The 13778-nt window shown below is 44.2% G+C and overlaps 1 protein-coding gene across 3 annotated transcripts in view; it reads left to right on the top strand.

Moving 5' to 3' along the window:
* WDR7 (WD repeat domain 7) overlaps window positions 1-13778 on the top strand; it is a 754216-nt gene that overhangs the window by 119631 nt on the left and 620807 nt on the right. For all 3 annotated transcript variants that reach the window (XM_030192974.1, XM_030192976.1, XM_030192975.1), the window contains one exon: window positions 3934-4075. In XM_030192974.1, coding sequence (XP_030048834.1) covers window positions 3934-4075 — 142 coding nt within the window. The remainder of the gene's footprint in view (window positions 1-3933; window positions 4076-13778) is intronic.

The raw sequence follows: 13778 nt of genomic DNA on the forward strand, positions 1-13778 counted from the left end.
AGACAATCCTTCCCAATAATGGTATAATCGACAGTACTATCACAACTAGACTACTGCAGCGCAGCATACGTAGGGTGCAAAGAAAGAACACTAATATTGCTGCAAACCGTCTAAAACACTGCAGCAAGACTGATATTCAAAAGTTGAAATATGAAAGAGCAACTTCACTGCTCAAAACATCGCAGTAGCTACCAATCAAGGCAAGATTACTCTTCAAAACGAGCACCCTCATATTTATTTATTTTTTATTTTATTTATTTTTTATATTTTCACAAATTAATCAAGAATACTCTTGATAAAGAAAAGATACAAAAAAAGAATAAATATATTAACATCATATTGCTCAATTATAGAAGAAATAAGTAATCTCTCTGATCTCTAGTCCACAAATAAAAGGGAGACCAAGGTACAATTTCAGGAAACGAATTTCACTTAAATAAGTAAAGGAAATAGAAGAGAGACTTAGACCATTCATATAATATGCCGGAGTAGATGATGGAGCGGACGAAGCCCTTCAGACTGTCCGCCCAGTTGTTTGTTTCTTTTGATCCCATCTGAACCAGTCAGTTGTCTTGCCAACATTTTTTTCCCAATGTCATGCCCACCCTGGCGAAAGCAGTTTGCACACCTTGGATATTACTGGTTGTGCGGCTGGAGACACCACAGCCCTTGAATCTAGAAAGGAGGTTAAATGTGTTGGATCATATAATACATATTTAACTGAATTTACTTTCAATACACACATAGGGAAAGTTCAGCCAAAACAAACCACTCATTTGCAAAACCCTAGGGTGAAGCTTGAGAAAAAGTTGACGCTGATTTTGGGTTGTTCTAGCAACATCAGGAAACATTCTGATCTTATAGTTCTTGAAAAGTTTTTCCCTGTGTTGGAGAGGTGTGGTAGCCGTGTTAGTCCACTCTTAAGGTTATCAATAGAAATCAAACAAAATAAAACATCTCGGTCAGGTTGTAAAACAAATGTTACTATTAGAGTTGCTGGTTTAATACCTAGCTCATCTTCTTCAATCAATTGTGTGAGATTTAGAGTATCAAAGGAAACATCAGCTCCTTCCACAATAGGTTGACTTGTATCTTTCTTTTTATATGGTAGCAAATAATATATCTTGGAGGTTGGTGGATATGCTTGTTCAGGAATCTTCAGTATCTCATGCAAATATTTTTTTTAAAGGTGATAAGAGGAGCTATTATTGATGGTATTTTAGGAAACTTTATCAAATGCAGAGTATTAGCTCTCTGTTTTCCACATTTCAATTTTATATTGCAACAATTTATTTTCCTTTATAAGGCTCATATGAACTTGTTGAAGATTATCTATTTTTCCCATATTAGATTCAATATTTTTTTCAACAGTTACAACTTTTGTTTCCAACATAGCTATTTTTTCTAAAGGAGCCTTAGCACATTGGCTCACAGCAATCAGTTTTTGTGAAAAGAAGTTTCCAAGCCCAATAAAGCTTCCCATATGGTATCAAGGGTGATTTTTTGAGGCTTCTCAGGCAAATAAGACTTACTAAGAGATGCAATTTCTGTCTCCTTTGCTTCCGAGGGTTGTCCTTCTCCTGCCGCTTTGAAGTCAAACAAAACGCTGGCTCCACACCCTCGTATTTAAAATACTATTTGGAATGGCACCAGAATATATGCTAGATATGATGGAGTTATCCCCAAGAAACACAAGTCCAGAAAGCAGAGGCTACCTACTTTTTCACCTACCCAACTGCAGAAATATCACCTAAAAAACCATCTACACAGCAGATTTAGCTACGGGCTCCAAATGGTGGACCTCAATACCAAAAGCCACAAGAAGCATCACCAACTACCTTTAGTTCAAGAAACAAATGAAAGCCTATCTCTTCAAAAAATTCTACAACTAAATACATAAGTCATCAACGTCCCACATTTAAAAATCTAACTATACAAATCTACCTCATTAAAACTGTTCAGAAAACCAAACAAACTATCATCCTACCACCTCTACAAACCTACCTCATCCAAACTCTTCAGATAACCACATCAACTACCTCCCTACTTTCCTTCAAAAGAGCCCCTCAGAAAACTCTATAGTCTACAGAAGTCCTTTCCATGTCATAACGGAGGAATAAACAATGCAAACAACTGTAAATTGTAAGCCACTTTGAACTAAAGCTTGTTTTTGGATAACAGTGGGATACAAGAATGCATAAATAAATAAATAAATAATCACCTCTCTGATCTCATATGCAACTTTTTTTAAATTAGTCTCCTTTTCTAACTCCTCTTAATCTCTTACCTATCTATATGTTCCAACTTTGCTTGTACTCTATGATGTCTATGAAAATGTTTTATTACATATTGTGTTGACATTGTAAATAGTATACTATGCCATACTTTGTATTATCTGAATATTTTTATTGCTGTAATTGTCTATTGCTTATGTTTGATTTGTTCTTACTGTACCTTGAGTGAATTCCTTCAAAAAGGCGGTAAATAAATCCTATTAAATACATGAATAATATAAAACAGGAAATCTGTGGATGCCAAGAAATAAGTTTGAGGGTGACCATGCACGTCTCTTAGGGTAGTTTTCTTAAGACAATGTATGTGCAAGTTTTCATTTAGAAAGTTGCTATAACTAATGTGTATACTGCCACACAGTTTAGATGTCCTGTTATAAGATTATTCTCTATTTAATCTGAAGCATGGCTTACTGATTTATAGTAAGGTGCTTTCTACATTATTGGACTTATTTTTGAAACAGAAAAACATCCAAAGAATGGCACAAAGCGGCAAATGGGCTTTTTTTTTTTTTTTTTTGCAAAAATGTCCAAATCGCTATTTTAGAAACGTTTTAAAGTCATTTTTCTATGCAGTTTATCTAAATCACAAGGGGGCATGTTTGAGGTGTGTTTTGGGCAGGACTAGGGCAGGTTTACGATTTGGACGTTTGTCTGTAATAATGGAACATTGTGAAAACTTCCAGACCAAAAAATAGGAAGTTTTTGGCTAGACCTGTTTCAATAAAGGTGCCCAAAATGGAGGGATAAAGGCATTTATTTATTTATTGGGATTTATTAACCACCTTTATGAGGAGATTCACTCAAGGTGGTGTACAGCAGGTACAATTTAACATAAAACTTACAATTTTGTTAGCAGCATAACAATAGTAAAATGACCAAATATAAGCATGACACCCCCTTAATCCCCTAGTGGTCATTGGCCCCTTCCCTTCCCACCCACCTAAGAGGTGAAAGTGATACTACATACCAGGCTCTATGACAGCTACAGATATAATCACCATTCCTCTTAGATCAGCAAGCAGGTACCTGGAGTAGCCTAGTGGGCAGTGCAGTGGACTGTAGAAAAGGGGCCCCATGTCCATATCCTACTCTAACTAGTGCACTCGTGGTGGAAAGTGGAAACGCCCCAAGAACCACAAAATACCTTTGAACCCACATATAGGTGACACCTTCAGGCATAAGCGCTATTGTAGTGATGTACAGTTGGATACAGTACATTTTTTGCTATTCCTGGAGGGCTCACCATACAGTATATGGGGGTTATGATGTGATGTGTAGCTGGAACCTTTTATGTGAAATTCACTGCTGTGCCTCCCAAGGTTGCCCCACTGCTCTGCTGGGATGCCTGTGTGGCCTGTTTAGTAAGACTGCTGGCCCCTAGACATCCCAATGGCTTGTTTTAGTGCATTTTGTTTGGAAATGGCTCTAAAAGAAAGACTCACAGAGTACAGAACTGTCTAAAATAGAAACCAAAAAGATAGATGTTTTTCTGGTTCAAAAATGATCAAATTTGGCACTGGATTTTTGGACTGTATTTTTTTTTTTTTGCAAAATGTCCAAAACCAGATTTTGATATATCAAAAATGCTCCTTTATATGTTACACACCTGAAATTGTTTTATTCTCTTCTTATTTTGCAGTTACTAATTTGTCCCCCTGTTACTCGGTTCTTCTATGGGCGCAGAGAATGCTTTTACAAACTTCTAATTCAGGGGGATTCCTCAGGGAGGCTGTGCATTTGGAATATACCGGATTCAGTTGAACAACTAGACAGTACAGAAGGTAGTTGAATCCCTGTGTTTATATCAGCATGTTTGCTGAATTTTTTAAAATATATAATATTTCATTGATACATTTTTTACCAGTGCAAAAAAAAATACTGTGTATATATGTGTATATATATGTGGGCTGCATTTCAATTAAAATTTGTAATCGCGATTAAAGGTATGTTGTTTGTTTTTGTCCCCACTGTAGCTACTTGTGATTCTGAGCAAGTTACTCAGTCATAAGGAGCTACAGTGGAGAAATAAATAACATCCCTTTAGTTGCATGATTAATCATGATTACAAATTTTAATCGAAATGTAGCCCTAAAAAAATTAAAGAATAAAAAGTAATGAAAAGATAAGAAATACAAAGTACAAATTGAAAAATTACAAATGAAAGAATCTAAAACAGCATGCAGACTATCTATAAACAGCCGTACAGTTTTCACAGCCTTTTTCAGAAAAGCAAGCCTAAAAAAATTTACACACACACACACACACACACACACGTATATTAAATGATCATTTATCAGAATTTTATCATGAAGTAAAATGTTGTGTGGAACAATGGAAGCATCATATTATTCTGGTATTTACCCTTTCTGTTTTCAGTGTCATATTAAAGTCATATAGAAGGTTGCAAATGACGTGACCATATCACACCATTTTTGCAAAAACTTCATTGGCTACTAGTACAATACAGGGCTAAATTTAAAACTCGATGTCTGATCTTCAAGGCCCTGAAAGGTAATGGCCCTGAGTACTTGAAAAATAGGATGATCCTCCACACACCTCCAAAGACTAAGGTCCTCCCAAGGACTTTCACTAACCACACCCTTTCCAAAAGACATTACACGATGTGATACCCGCAAGCGAGCCTTCTCTGGAGTTGCCCCCACACTCTGGAATGCATTGCCTGAAAGGCTGTGCTTAACACAAGACTATCTGTACTTCAGGAAGCCTTTAATGGAAGAAGTAACTAACTTGTTAGTCTCATTCACACACACAAGGAGTACTCAGGCTGCATATACTGCTGCAGTACATGTTTATCCACTCCTACCCTAGCTGAGATAACATTTAACCATTTCTCTGACCTCATGTGCAACTTTCTTTAAATCAATCACCTTACTTTCTAACTCTTCCTACTTTCTTACCCTTCTATATGTTACATCTTTGCTTTACCCTTTGCTATCACTTATAATGTTCTATTACGTATTGTGTTGACATTGTAAATAGTATACCATGCCATATTTTGTATTGTTTTTTGAATATTTTTACTGCTGTAATTGTCTATTGCTCATGTTTGATCTAATCTTACTGTACACTGCCTTGAGTGAATTCCTTCAAAAAGGTGGTAAATAAATTCTAATAAATAAATATTAGTTTATCAAGGATTTTGGATTTAGCTCATGCCGATTGAGTTGCAGACAGGGTAAATATGTTTTTCTCTATCGCCTGAGGGCTTACATTCTAAGGGCCCTGTTTACTAAGACACGCTAGCGTTTTTAGCGCAACGGGTCCCTATGTTTGCACCCGAGTCAATGGAGGGCTAAGTGACTTGCCCAAGATCACAAGGAATGTCATTGGGATTTGATCTTTGGCTTCTCTGGTTTTCAGCCCATTGCTGTAACTATTAGGCTACTTCCTCACTGCAAGGTTTTGCTATGTGTAGATACTGTAGAAAAAATAAGAAGATATAAAGAACCATGTGGGGGTCAGGCAATGGTCCATCAACCTCAACATTCTGTCTCTGATGGTGGCTAATATGGGTCATTTTAAAGTTATTCTTATTTTTCTGTTCTGCCAATATCTATTGAGATACCTCAATCCAAACCATATGCACCAGAGCCACTGTTCGTTTTCCCCTAAGATCTTTATTCTTTTTTTTTCCAAATTACTGTTGTCAGTAGTAGGGTTCTGTTCTGCTTAAGGTGGAACAAAGGCTATTAGAGAATGTTTTGTGGAAGGGGGAGCCTAGTCTGTCTCCTAAAAAATAAAAATCTGAAGTCCTCCTCCCTGCACCACTATCTCATTCATCTATTGAGATGTTAGCTCTTCAACCAGGTGGTGAGGCCCTTCAGGTAGAGCTGGGTGCATTTCTGAGAATGCTACCCTAGGGGTACTGAATTTAATGTTCCATGTAGAAGCTTAAATTTGGCTCTTAGAACCTCGTGTTCTGCATGTTTATATATCATTGGCACCTAGTTGTACCATGATAGCCTACTTCTCCCAGCACTCTCTAAATCCAGTGTTAGTGGCACGTTGTATCTCTTACGCGAGCCAAATTACCATCCAGTTCCCATAGGTAATAGTTGCCTAGTTGTATTCCTACTAATTGAATTGCAAATTAATGGCAGCCTTATCTATACCCTCTTGGGCACACATCCTTGGAGATACATTCTCTGCTCGTAAGGAAAGTGCATTGTCTGGAAAGCAGGTCCCAGTTACTAAATCATTTCTTGCCATTCCAAAGTGATGCTTTCCCTTTCAGGTGACCTTTGTCCTCTAAAGCAGATTAGGGGTTGTCAGGTAGAGACAGAACAGCTCTACTATGTCCCTGATGGTTTTCTGTGTAACTGTAACCTGCATAGAATTCAATTCATATCAGGTGTTATATATCGCTAAAATCCCCTGGGAGATGATGCAATGGCCGCCTTGTTGGACAGACTGGATGGATTATGCAGGTCTTTTTCTGTCATCATTTACTGTGTGTTATTTTGCATATAACTTTGTCTGCTGCTGTAGTCCCCCCCCCCCCCCCCCCCCCCCCGGCAAGACCTATACTCATTCTATAAGACAAAACACAGTTCCTAGTTGTAACGTCTCCATATAGTCTCCTACTCCAATATCACCATAGATGTGACCGTGTACCTCCTTTTGGACAACCTGAAAGTCCTTGGGGGTTATAGATCAAAAACTGACCTTTGAAACACAAGCTGCAAATATTGTATCTAAGATGTTCCAATTGATCTGAAAACTAAGGAGTATCGGGATATTTCCCCAGGGAAGTATTTTGCATGTTAGTGCAAACGGTACTCACTAATATAGACTACAGTGACCGAGTTTATGCAGGCTGCAAAGAACAAGTTCTGAATAATTGTAGACGCCCAGAACACAGCTGCAAGACTGAGAAAATCACGTTTTGACAAAGCCAGTCCGCTACAGCACGCTCTGCACTGGCTCCCAATCAGTGTGCATTGCATTCAAATTATGCACCATGGTCTACCTAATAATCTTTGGTACCACCCCAGCCTACATGAATGGATTAATCTTCCACTGAGAAATACTTTCTGACATTTCACTATCCAAGGCGCCAGAAACTCATATATAAGTCAGTGTATGTGGTGAGATTCTCCTATCAATACACCAGATGGTGATGTTCAAGACCTAAGAACCCTGAACAGCTCAAAGCTTACCTGTTTAGAAAATGTTATCTCAGGGAGAATATGATAGAGGTCTATAAAATAATGAGTAGAATGGAACGGGTAGACATGAATTGCGTGTTTACTCTTTCCAAAAATACTAGGACTAGGGGGCACGCAATGAAGCTACAAAGTAATAATTTTAAAACGAATCGGTGAAAATATTTCTTCACTCAATGTGTAATTAAATTCTGGAATTTGGCTAGCTTCATAAAAGAAAAGTCCATAAGCCATTATTAAAATTGACTTGGTTAAAATCCACTTCTTATTTCTAGGGTAAGCATCATAAAATGTATTGTACTGTTTTGGTATCTTGCCAGGTACTTGTAACTTGGATTGGCCACTGTTGGAAACAGGATGCTGGACTTGATGGACATTTGGTCTGTCCCAGTATGGCAACACTTATGTACTTAGTGAAATCTTAAAATACTGGACAAGACCTATCCCCCCGCTGTAGTAATGTAAACATGACCAACAATATATTAATGTTTTTATTTTAACCTTACTGTAAGCCACGTTAAACCAAGCTGCTTTAGAAAATGTGAGATATAAATGCTGTTATAAATAAAATAAATAAGGATTTAATACAACTGTCCCTTCAAGGTTTCAATATTATTTGGGTTTAATAGCCTTATTAAGTAGTAGTAGTAGTAGTATTGCATGGCCCTATGAGCCTAACTCTCTGAGTAATCCAGCTCTCAGCTAGCATCGCATTCTGCTCAGAGTAGAGGGCTTTCAGAGAGATTTTAATTTATTTTACTAACTAGACCTGAACTCCACCTACAGTGTATTCTTTTGAAGCCTCTGACCTAGGACAAGAGATATAATCAACTCCAGATAGGAGCCAGAAAAATGAGCTCTGTGTTAAAACTGTGCTGAGCTCCAGAGCAGGTTACTAAAGCACTTGATACGAAAGAATGTTACTCCTGATGCCCTAAACTAATGGAATGCATATTACCATGGCATGTGTAGATATGAAATGCTATGTTCACAACTGCGGTAAATGTGCCACAGTTTTTTGCTTTTTTGCTTTTCTTTCCTGTCAGTGAATGAGCCAGTCCCTTGTCAGTAATCAATACCAAATGAAGATTGGTCTGTTTATTGTCATTGCTAAAATGGCAATAAGCATTACAGTGTGATTAGCACAGTTTATTATGTTGGCACTATAATACCGTGCTATGGCAAACTGTATAATTTCTTAATTCAAGCTAGAAATGTGTAACATCCTTTATTTTATTCCAAGTTTTTAAATTCAATTAAGAATACAGATAGGGACTATATAAGCAGCTTCATATTTCTTGGTAACCCAACAGAACTCCCTTAGCTTAGCCAGTGTCTCACTCCGCTAGAGGTGCTCTCTGCTCAGGAGAGAAAAATGGCTTTTTTTCTTTTGTTTATCATTGCTTGTAAGAAAATAAGGGGGTCTTTTACTAAGCCACTGTACCTTTATTTGCTCGCAGTAGAAATCAACTGGCCGTAAACGTCAAGGCACCCATTATATTTCTATGGGCATCTCGGCATTTACTGCCAGCTGATTTCTACCGCGAGCTAAAAACTCTATCGCTTCTTAGTAAAAGACCTCTAAGATTTTGATTTCAGTTTGAGTCATCTTGGTGACATATAGTTATTTTGTAAAGAAAGCACACAACCTGATTTTTCCTCTGACTAATTCTGCAATGTTTAAAAGAATAAAATAAAATGATATTTAGAAATTTGCATGAAACAGAACTTGAATGGTAGAGGTGTTAAAGTCTTACAGTGTGACAGCCTCAATTTTATTTTAACGAAAGGTTTATTTTATTACTTGCTATTCTCCGAGGACAAGCAGGCTGCTTGTTCTCACTGATAGGGTGACGTCCACGGCAGCCCCTCCAATCGGAAACTTCACTAGCAAAGTCCTTTGCTAGCCCTCGCGCGCCCGCGCGCACCGCGCATGCGCGGCCGTCTTCCCGCCCGAAACCGGCTCGAGCCGGCCAGTCTTCTTTTGTCCGCACTCGGTACGGTCGTGTTTTCGCCGTGTCGAGCCCCGGAAAGTCGACCTCGCGCGTCCAATTTGTTTTGAACGTGTTTTTTTTCCTTCGGGAAAGCTTTGTCCTAGTCGGGAAGTGCTCCGGAAACCCCCCGCCGGGTTTCGTGTAAATCCTCCCCGTACTTCCAGCTTTTTTGCCCCGGTAAGTTTTCTTTCGTCGTCGGGGTAGGCCTCTTTTCGGCCTCGGTCGAGATTTTTTCTCCCTCTAAATTTGGTGCTTCAAATTTCGCCATTTCGGCTTTGATTTCGCCGGCGTGATTTTTCCGCCCATGACATCGAAGCCTTCCAGCGGCTTCAAGAAGTGCACCCAGTGCGCCCGGGTTATCTCGCTCACTGATCGACACTCGTCGTGTCTTCAGTGTCTGGGGGCCGAGCACCGCCCTCAGAACTGCAGTCTGTGTTCCCTGCTTCAAAGGCGGACTCAGGTAGCGAGACTAGCCCAGTGGAACGTGTTGTTCTCGGGCTCTTCGTCGGCATCGGCACCGGGATCTTCGAGTGCATCGACGTCGTCAGCGTCCAGACCTCCTTCCTCGGCCGCCCCTGCATCGAGTGCATCGAGGCATCGGGCCTCTGCATCGGCGCCGAGACATCGGATAGCTGCATCGACGTCGGTGGTACCAGGACCTCGTCTGCTGATGTCGTCGGACGGTGGTGCATCGGGTGGAGTGCAGGTGAGGGCTGTCCATTCCCCTGCTGGTGGCGGTGAGCCCTCGGGTGGGTCTCCGCCTACCCTGAGGGCTCCTGCGGTACAGCCCCCCCGAGATCGACCTTCTTCAGTCTCGGCCCCGAGGAAGCGACGGATGGATTCGACGTCCTCCTCGTCGGTGCCGGGAGCTCCGGTGACATGCTTCGGAAGAAATCGAAGAAGCATCGACACCGGTCTCCTCCCCGTGTCGGCACCGAGAGCTCTGGGTCGCCGAGGGATTCGGCACCCAGCAGGCATCGGCACCGAGAGGACCGCTCACCCTCTGTTCAGGAGGTGTCGATGCGCTCCGCTCTGGACAGCCCGGAACAGCCTCCACGCCCGGAACAGGTACTGACGTCGACGCCTGCATCGACCTCTCAGCCTTTCTCTGCAGCCGCTCTAAACGAGAGCCTCCGGGCCGTTCTCCCAGAGATTCTGGGAGAGCTGTTGCGCCCTACCCCTCCGGTACCGGCGGTGCTTGCGCCACCGGTACCGTCGAGCGTGGCGCCGGCTGGCCCATCGCCCAGGTTGAGGTCCCCGACGTCGGTACCCAGCGTGCGGTACCGACCGCGGCCACCTCCCAGGAAGGCTCCCCGACTACGTCGGCGGAGGGAGCTTCGCCGATGCGGGCGAGGGAGTCTACCTCTCGACGCCCCCATCGTGGACGGGGTTCCACGGAGTCGAGCAGGGCGAGGTTGCAGACACAGGTCCGTGAACTTGTGTCTGACACCGAGGGTGAGGCCTCGTGGGAGGAAGAGGAAGATCCCAGATATTTCTCTGACGAGGAGTCTGAGGGTCTTCCGTCTGATCCCACTCCCTCTCCTGAGAGACAGCTTTCTCCTCCCGAGAGTCTGTCTTTTGCCTCCTTTGTCCGGGAGATGTCTACGGCCATCCCCTTCCCGGTGGTTGTGGAGGACGAGCCCAGGGCTGAAATGTTTGAGCTCCTGGACTATCCTTCTCCACCTAAGGAAGTGTCCACTGTTCCCTTGCACCATGTCCTGAAGAAGACATTGCTTGCGAACTGGACCAAGCCATTAACTAATCCCCACATTCCCAAGAAGATCGAGTCCCAGTACCGGATCCATGGGGACCCAGAGCTGATGCGCACTCAGTTGCCTCATGACTCTGGAGTTGTGGATTTGGCCCTAAAGAAGGCTAAGAGTTCTAGGGAACATGCTTCGGCGCCCCCGGGCAAGGACGCTAGAACCTTAGACTCCTTTGGGAGGAAGGCCTACCATTCCTCTATGCTCGTGTCCAAGATCCAGTCTTACCAGCTCTACACGAGCATACACATGCGGAATAATGTGCGGCAGTTGGCGGGCTTGGTTGATGCTCTTCCCCCTGAGCAAGCCAAGCCTTTTCAGGAGGTGGTCAGGCAGCTGAAGGCGTGCAGAAAATTCCTGGCCAGAGGAGTTTATGACACTTTTGATGTTGCGTCCAGGGCCGCTGCTCAAGGTGTGGTGATGCGCAGGCTCTCATGGCTGCGTGCCGCCGACCTGGAGAATAGAATCCAGCAGCGGATTGCGGACTCGCCTTGCCGTGCGGATAACATTTTTGGCGAAAAAGTCGAGCAGGTGGTAGAGTCTCTCCACCAGCGGGACACCGCATTCGACAAGTTCGCCCGCCGGCAGCCTTCAGCTTCTACCTCTACAGGTAGACGATTTTTCGGGGGAAGGAAGACTGTTCCCTATACTTCTGGCAAGCGTAGGTACAATCCTCCTTCCCGACAGCCTGCGGCCCAGGCTAAGCCCCAGCGCGCTCGCTCTCGTCAGCAGCGTGCGAATCAGCAAGGCCCCGCGGCTCCCCAGCAAAAGCAAGGGGCGAGCTTTTGACTGGCTCCAGCAGAGCATAGCCGACATCCAAGTGTCAGTGCCGGGCGACCTGCCTGTCGGAGGGAGGTTGAAAGCTTTTCACCAAAGGTGGCCTCTCATAACCTCCGATCAGTGGGTTCTCCAAATAGTCCGGCAAGGATACACCCTCAATTTGGCCTCACAACCTCCAAATTGTCCACCGGGAGCTCAGTCCTACAGCTTCCAGCACAAGCAGGTACTTGCAGAGGAACTCTCCGCCCTTCTCAGCGCCAATGCGGTCGAGCCCGTGCCATCCGGGCAAGAAGGGCTGGGGTTCTATTCCAGGTACTTCCTTGTGGAAAAGAAAACAGGGGGGATGCGTCCCATCCTAGACCTAAGGGCCCTGAACAAATATCTCGTAAAAGAAAAGTTCAGGATGCTTTCCCTGGGCACCCTTCTCCCCATGATTCAGCAAAACGATTGGCTATGCTCTCTGGACTTGAAGGATGCCTACACACACATCCCGATACTGCCAGCTCACAGACAGTATCTGCGATTTCAGCTGGGCGCACGCCACTTCCAGTACTGTGTGCTACCCTTTGGGCTCGCCTCTGCGCCCAGGGTGTTCACAAAGTGCCTAGCTGTGGTAGCAGCGGCGCTTCGCAGGCTGGGGGTGCACGTGTTCCCATATCTCGACGATTGGCTGGTGAAGAACACATCCGAGGCAGGAGCCCTGCAGTTCATGCAGATGACTATTCGCCTCCTGGAGCTACTGGGGTTTGTGATAAATTACCCAAAGTCCCATCTTCTCCCAGTGCAGAAACTCGAATTCATCGGAGCCCTGCTGGATTCTCGGACGGCTCGCGCCTATCTCCCAGAGGCGAGGGCCAACAACTTGTTGTCCCTCGTCTCGCGGGTGCGAGCGTCCCAGCAGATCACAGCTCGGCAGATGTTGAGATTGCTGGGCCACATGGCTTCCACAGTTCATGTGACTCCCATGGCCCGCCTTCACATGAGATCTGCTCAATGGACCCTAGCCTCCCAGTGGTATCAGGCCGCCGGGGGTCTAGAGGACGTGATCCACCTGTCCACGAGTTTTCTCGAATCCCTGTATTGGTGGACGATTTGCTCCAATTTGACTCTGGGACGTCCCTTCCAAATTCCTCAGCCTCAAAAAGTGCTGACCACGGATGCGTCTCTCCTGGGATGGGGAGCTCATGTCGATGGGCTTCACACCCAAGGAAGGTGGTCCCTCCAAGAAAGCGATCTACAGATCAATCTTCTGGAGTTGCGAGCGATCTGGAACGCTCTGAAGGCTTTCAGAGATCGGCTGTCCCACCAAATTATCCAAATTCAGACAGACAATCAGGTTGCCATGTACTATGTCAACAAGCAGGGGGGCACCGGATCTCGCCCCCTGTGTCAGGAAGCCGTCAGCATGTGGCTCTGGGCTCGCCGTCAAGGCATGGTGCTCCAAGCCACATATCTGGCAGGCGTAAACAACAGTCTGGCCGACAGGTTGAGCAGGATTATGCAACCTCACGAGTGGTCGCTCAATTCCCGTGTGGTGCGACAGATCTTCCAGGCGTGGGGCACCCCCCTGGTGGATCTCTTCGCATCTCAAGTGAACCACAAGGTCCCTCAGTTCTGTTCCAGGCTTCAGGCCCACGGCAGACTGGCGTCGGATGCCTTCCTCCTGGATTGGGGGGAAGGTCTGCTGTATGCTTATCCTCCCATTCCTCTGGTGGGGAAGACTTTGTTGAAACTCAAGCAAGACCGAGGCACCATGATTCT

This window comes from Microcaecilia unicolor, chromosome 2 (assembly GCF_901765095.1).
Source record: "Microcaecilia unicolor chromosome 2, aMicUni1.1, whole genome shotgun sequence".
NCBI lineage: Eukaryota > Metazoa > Chordata > Amphibia > Gymnophiona > Siphonopidae > Microcaecilia > Microcaecilia unicolor.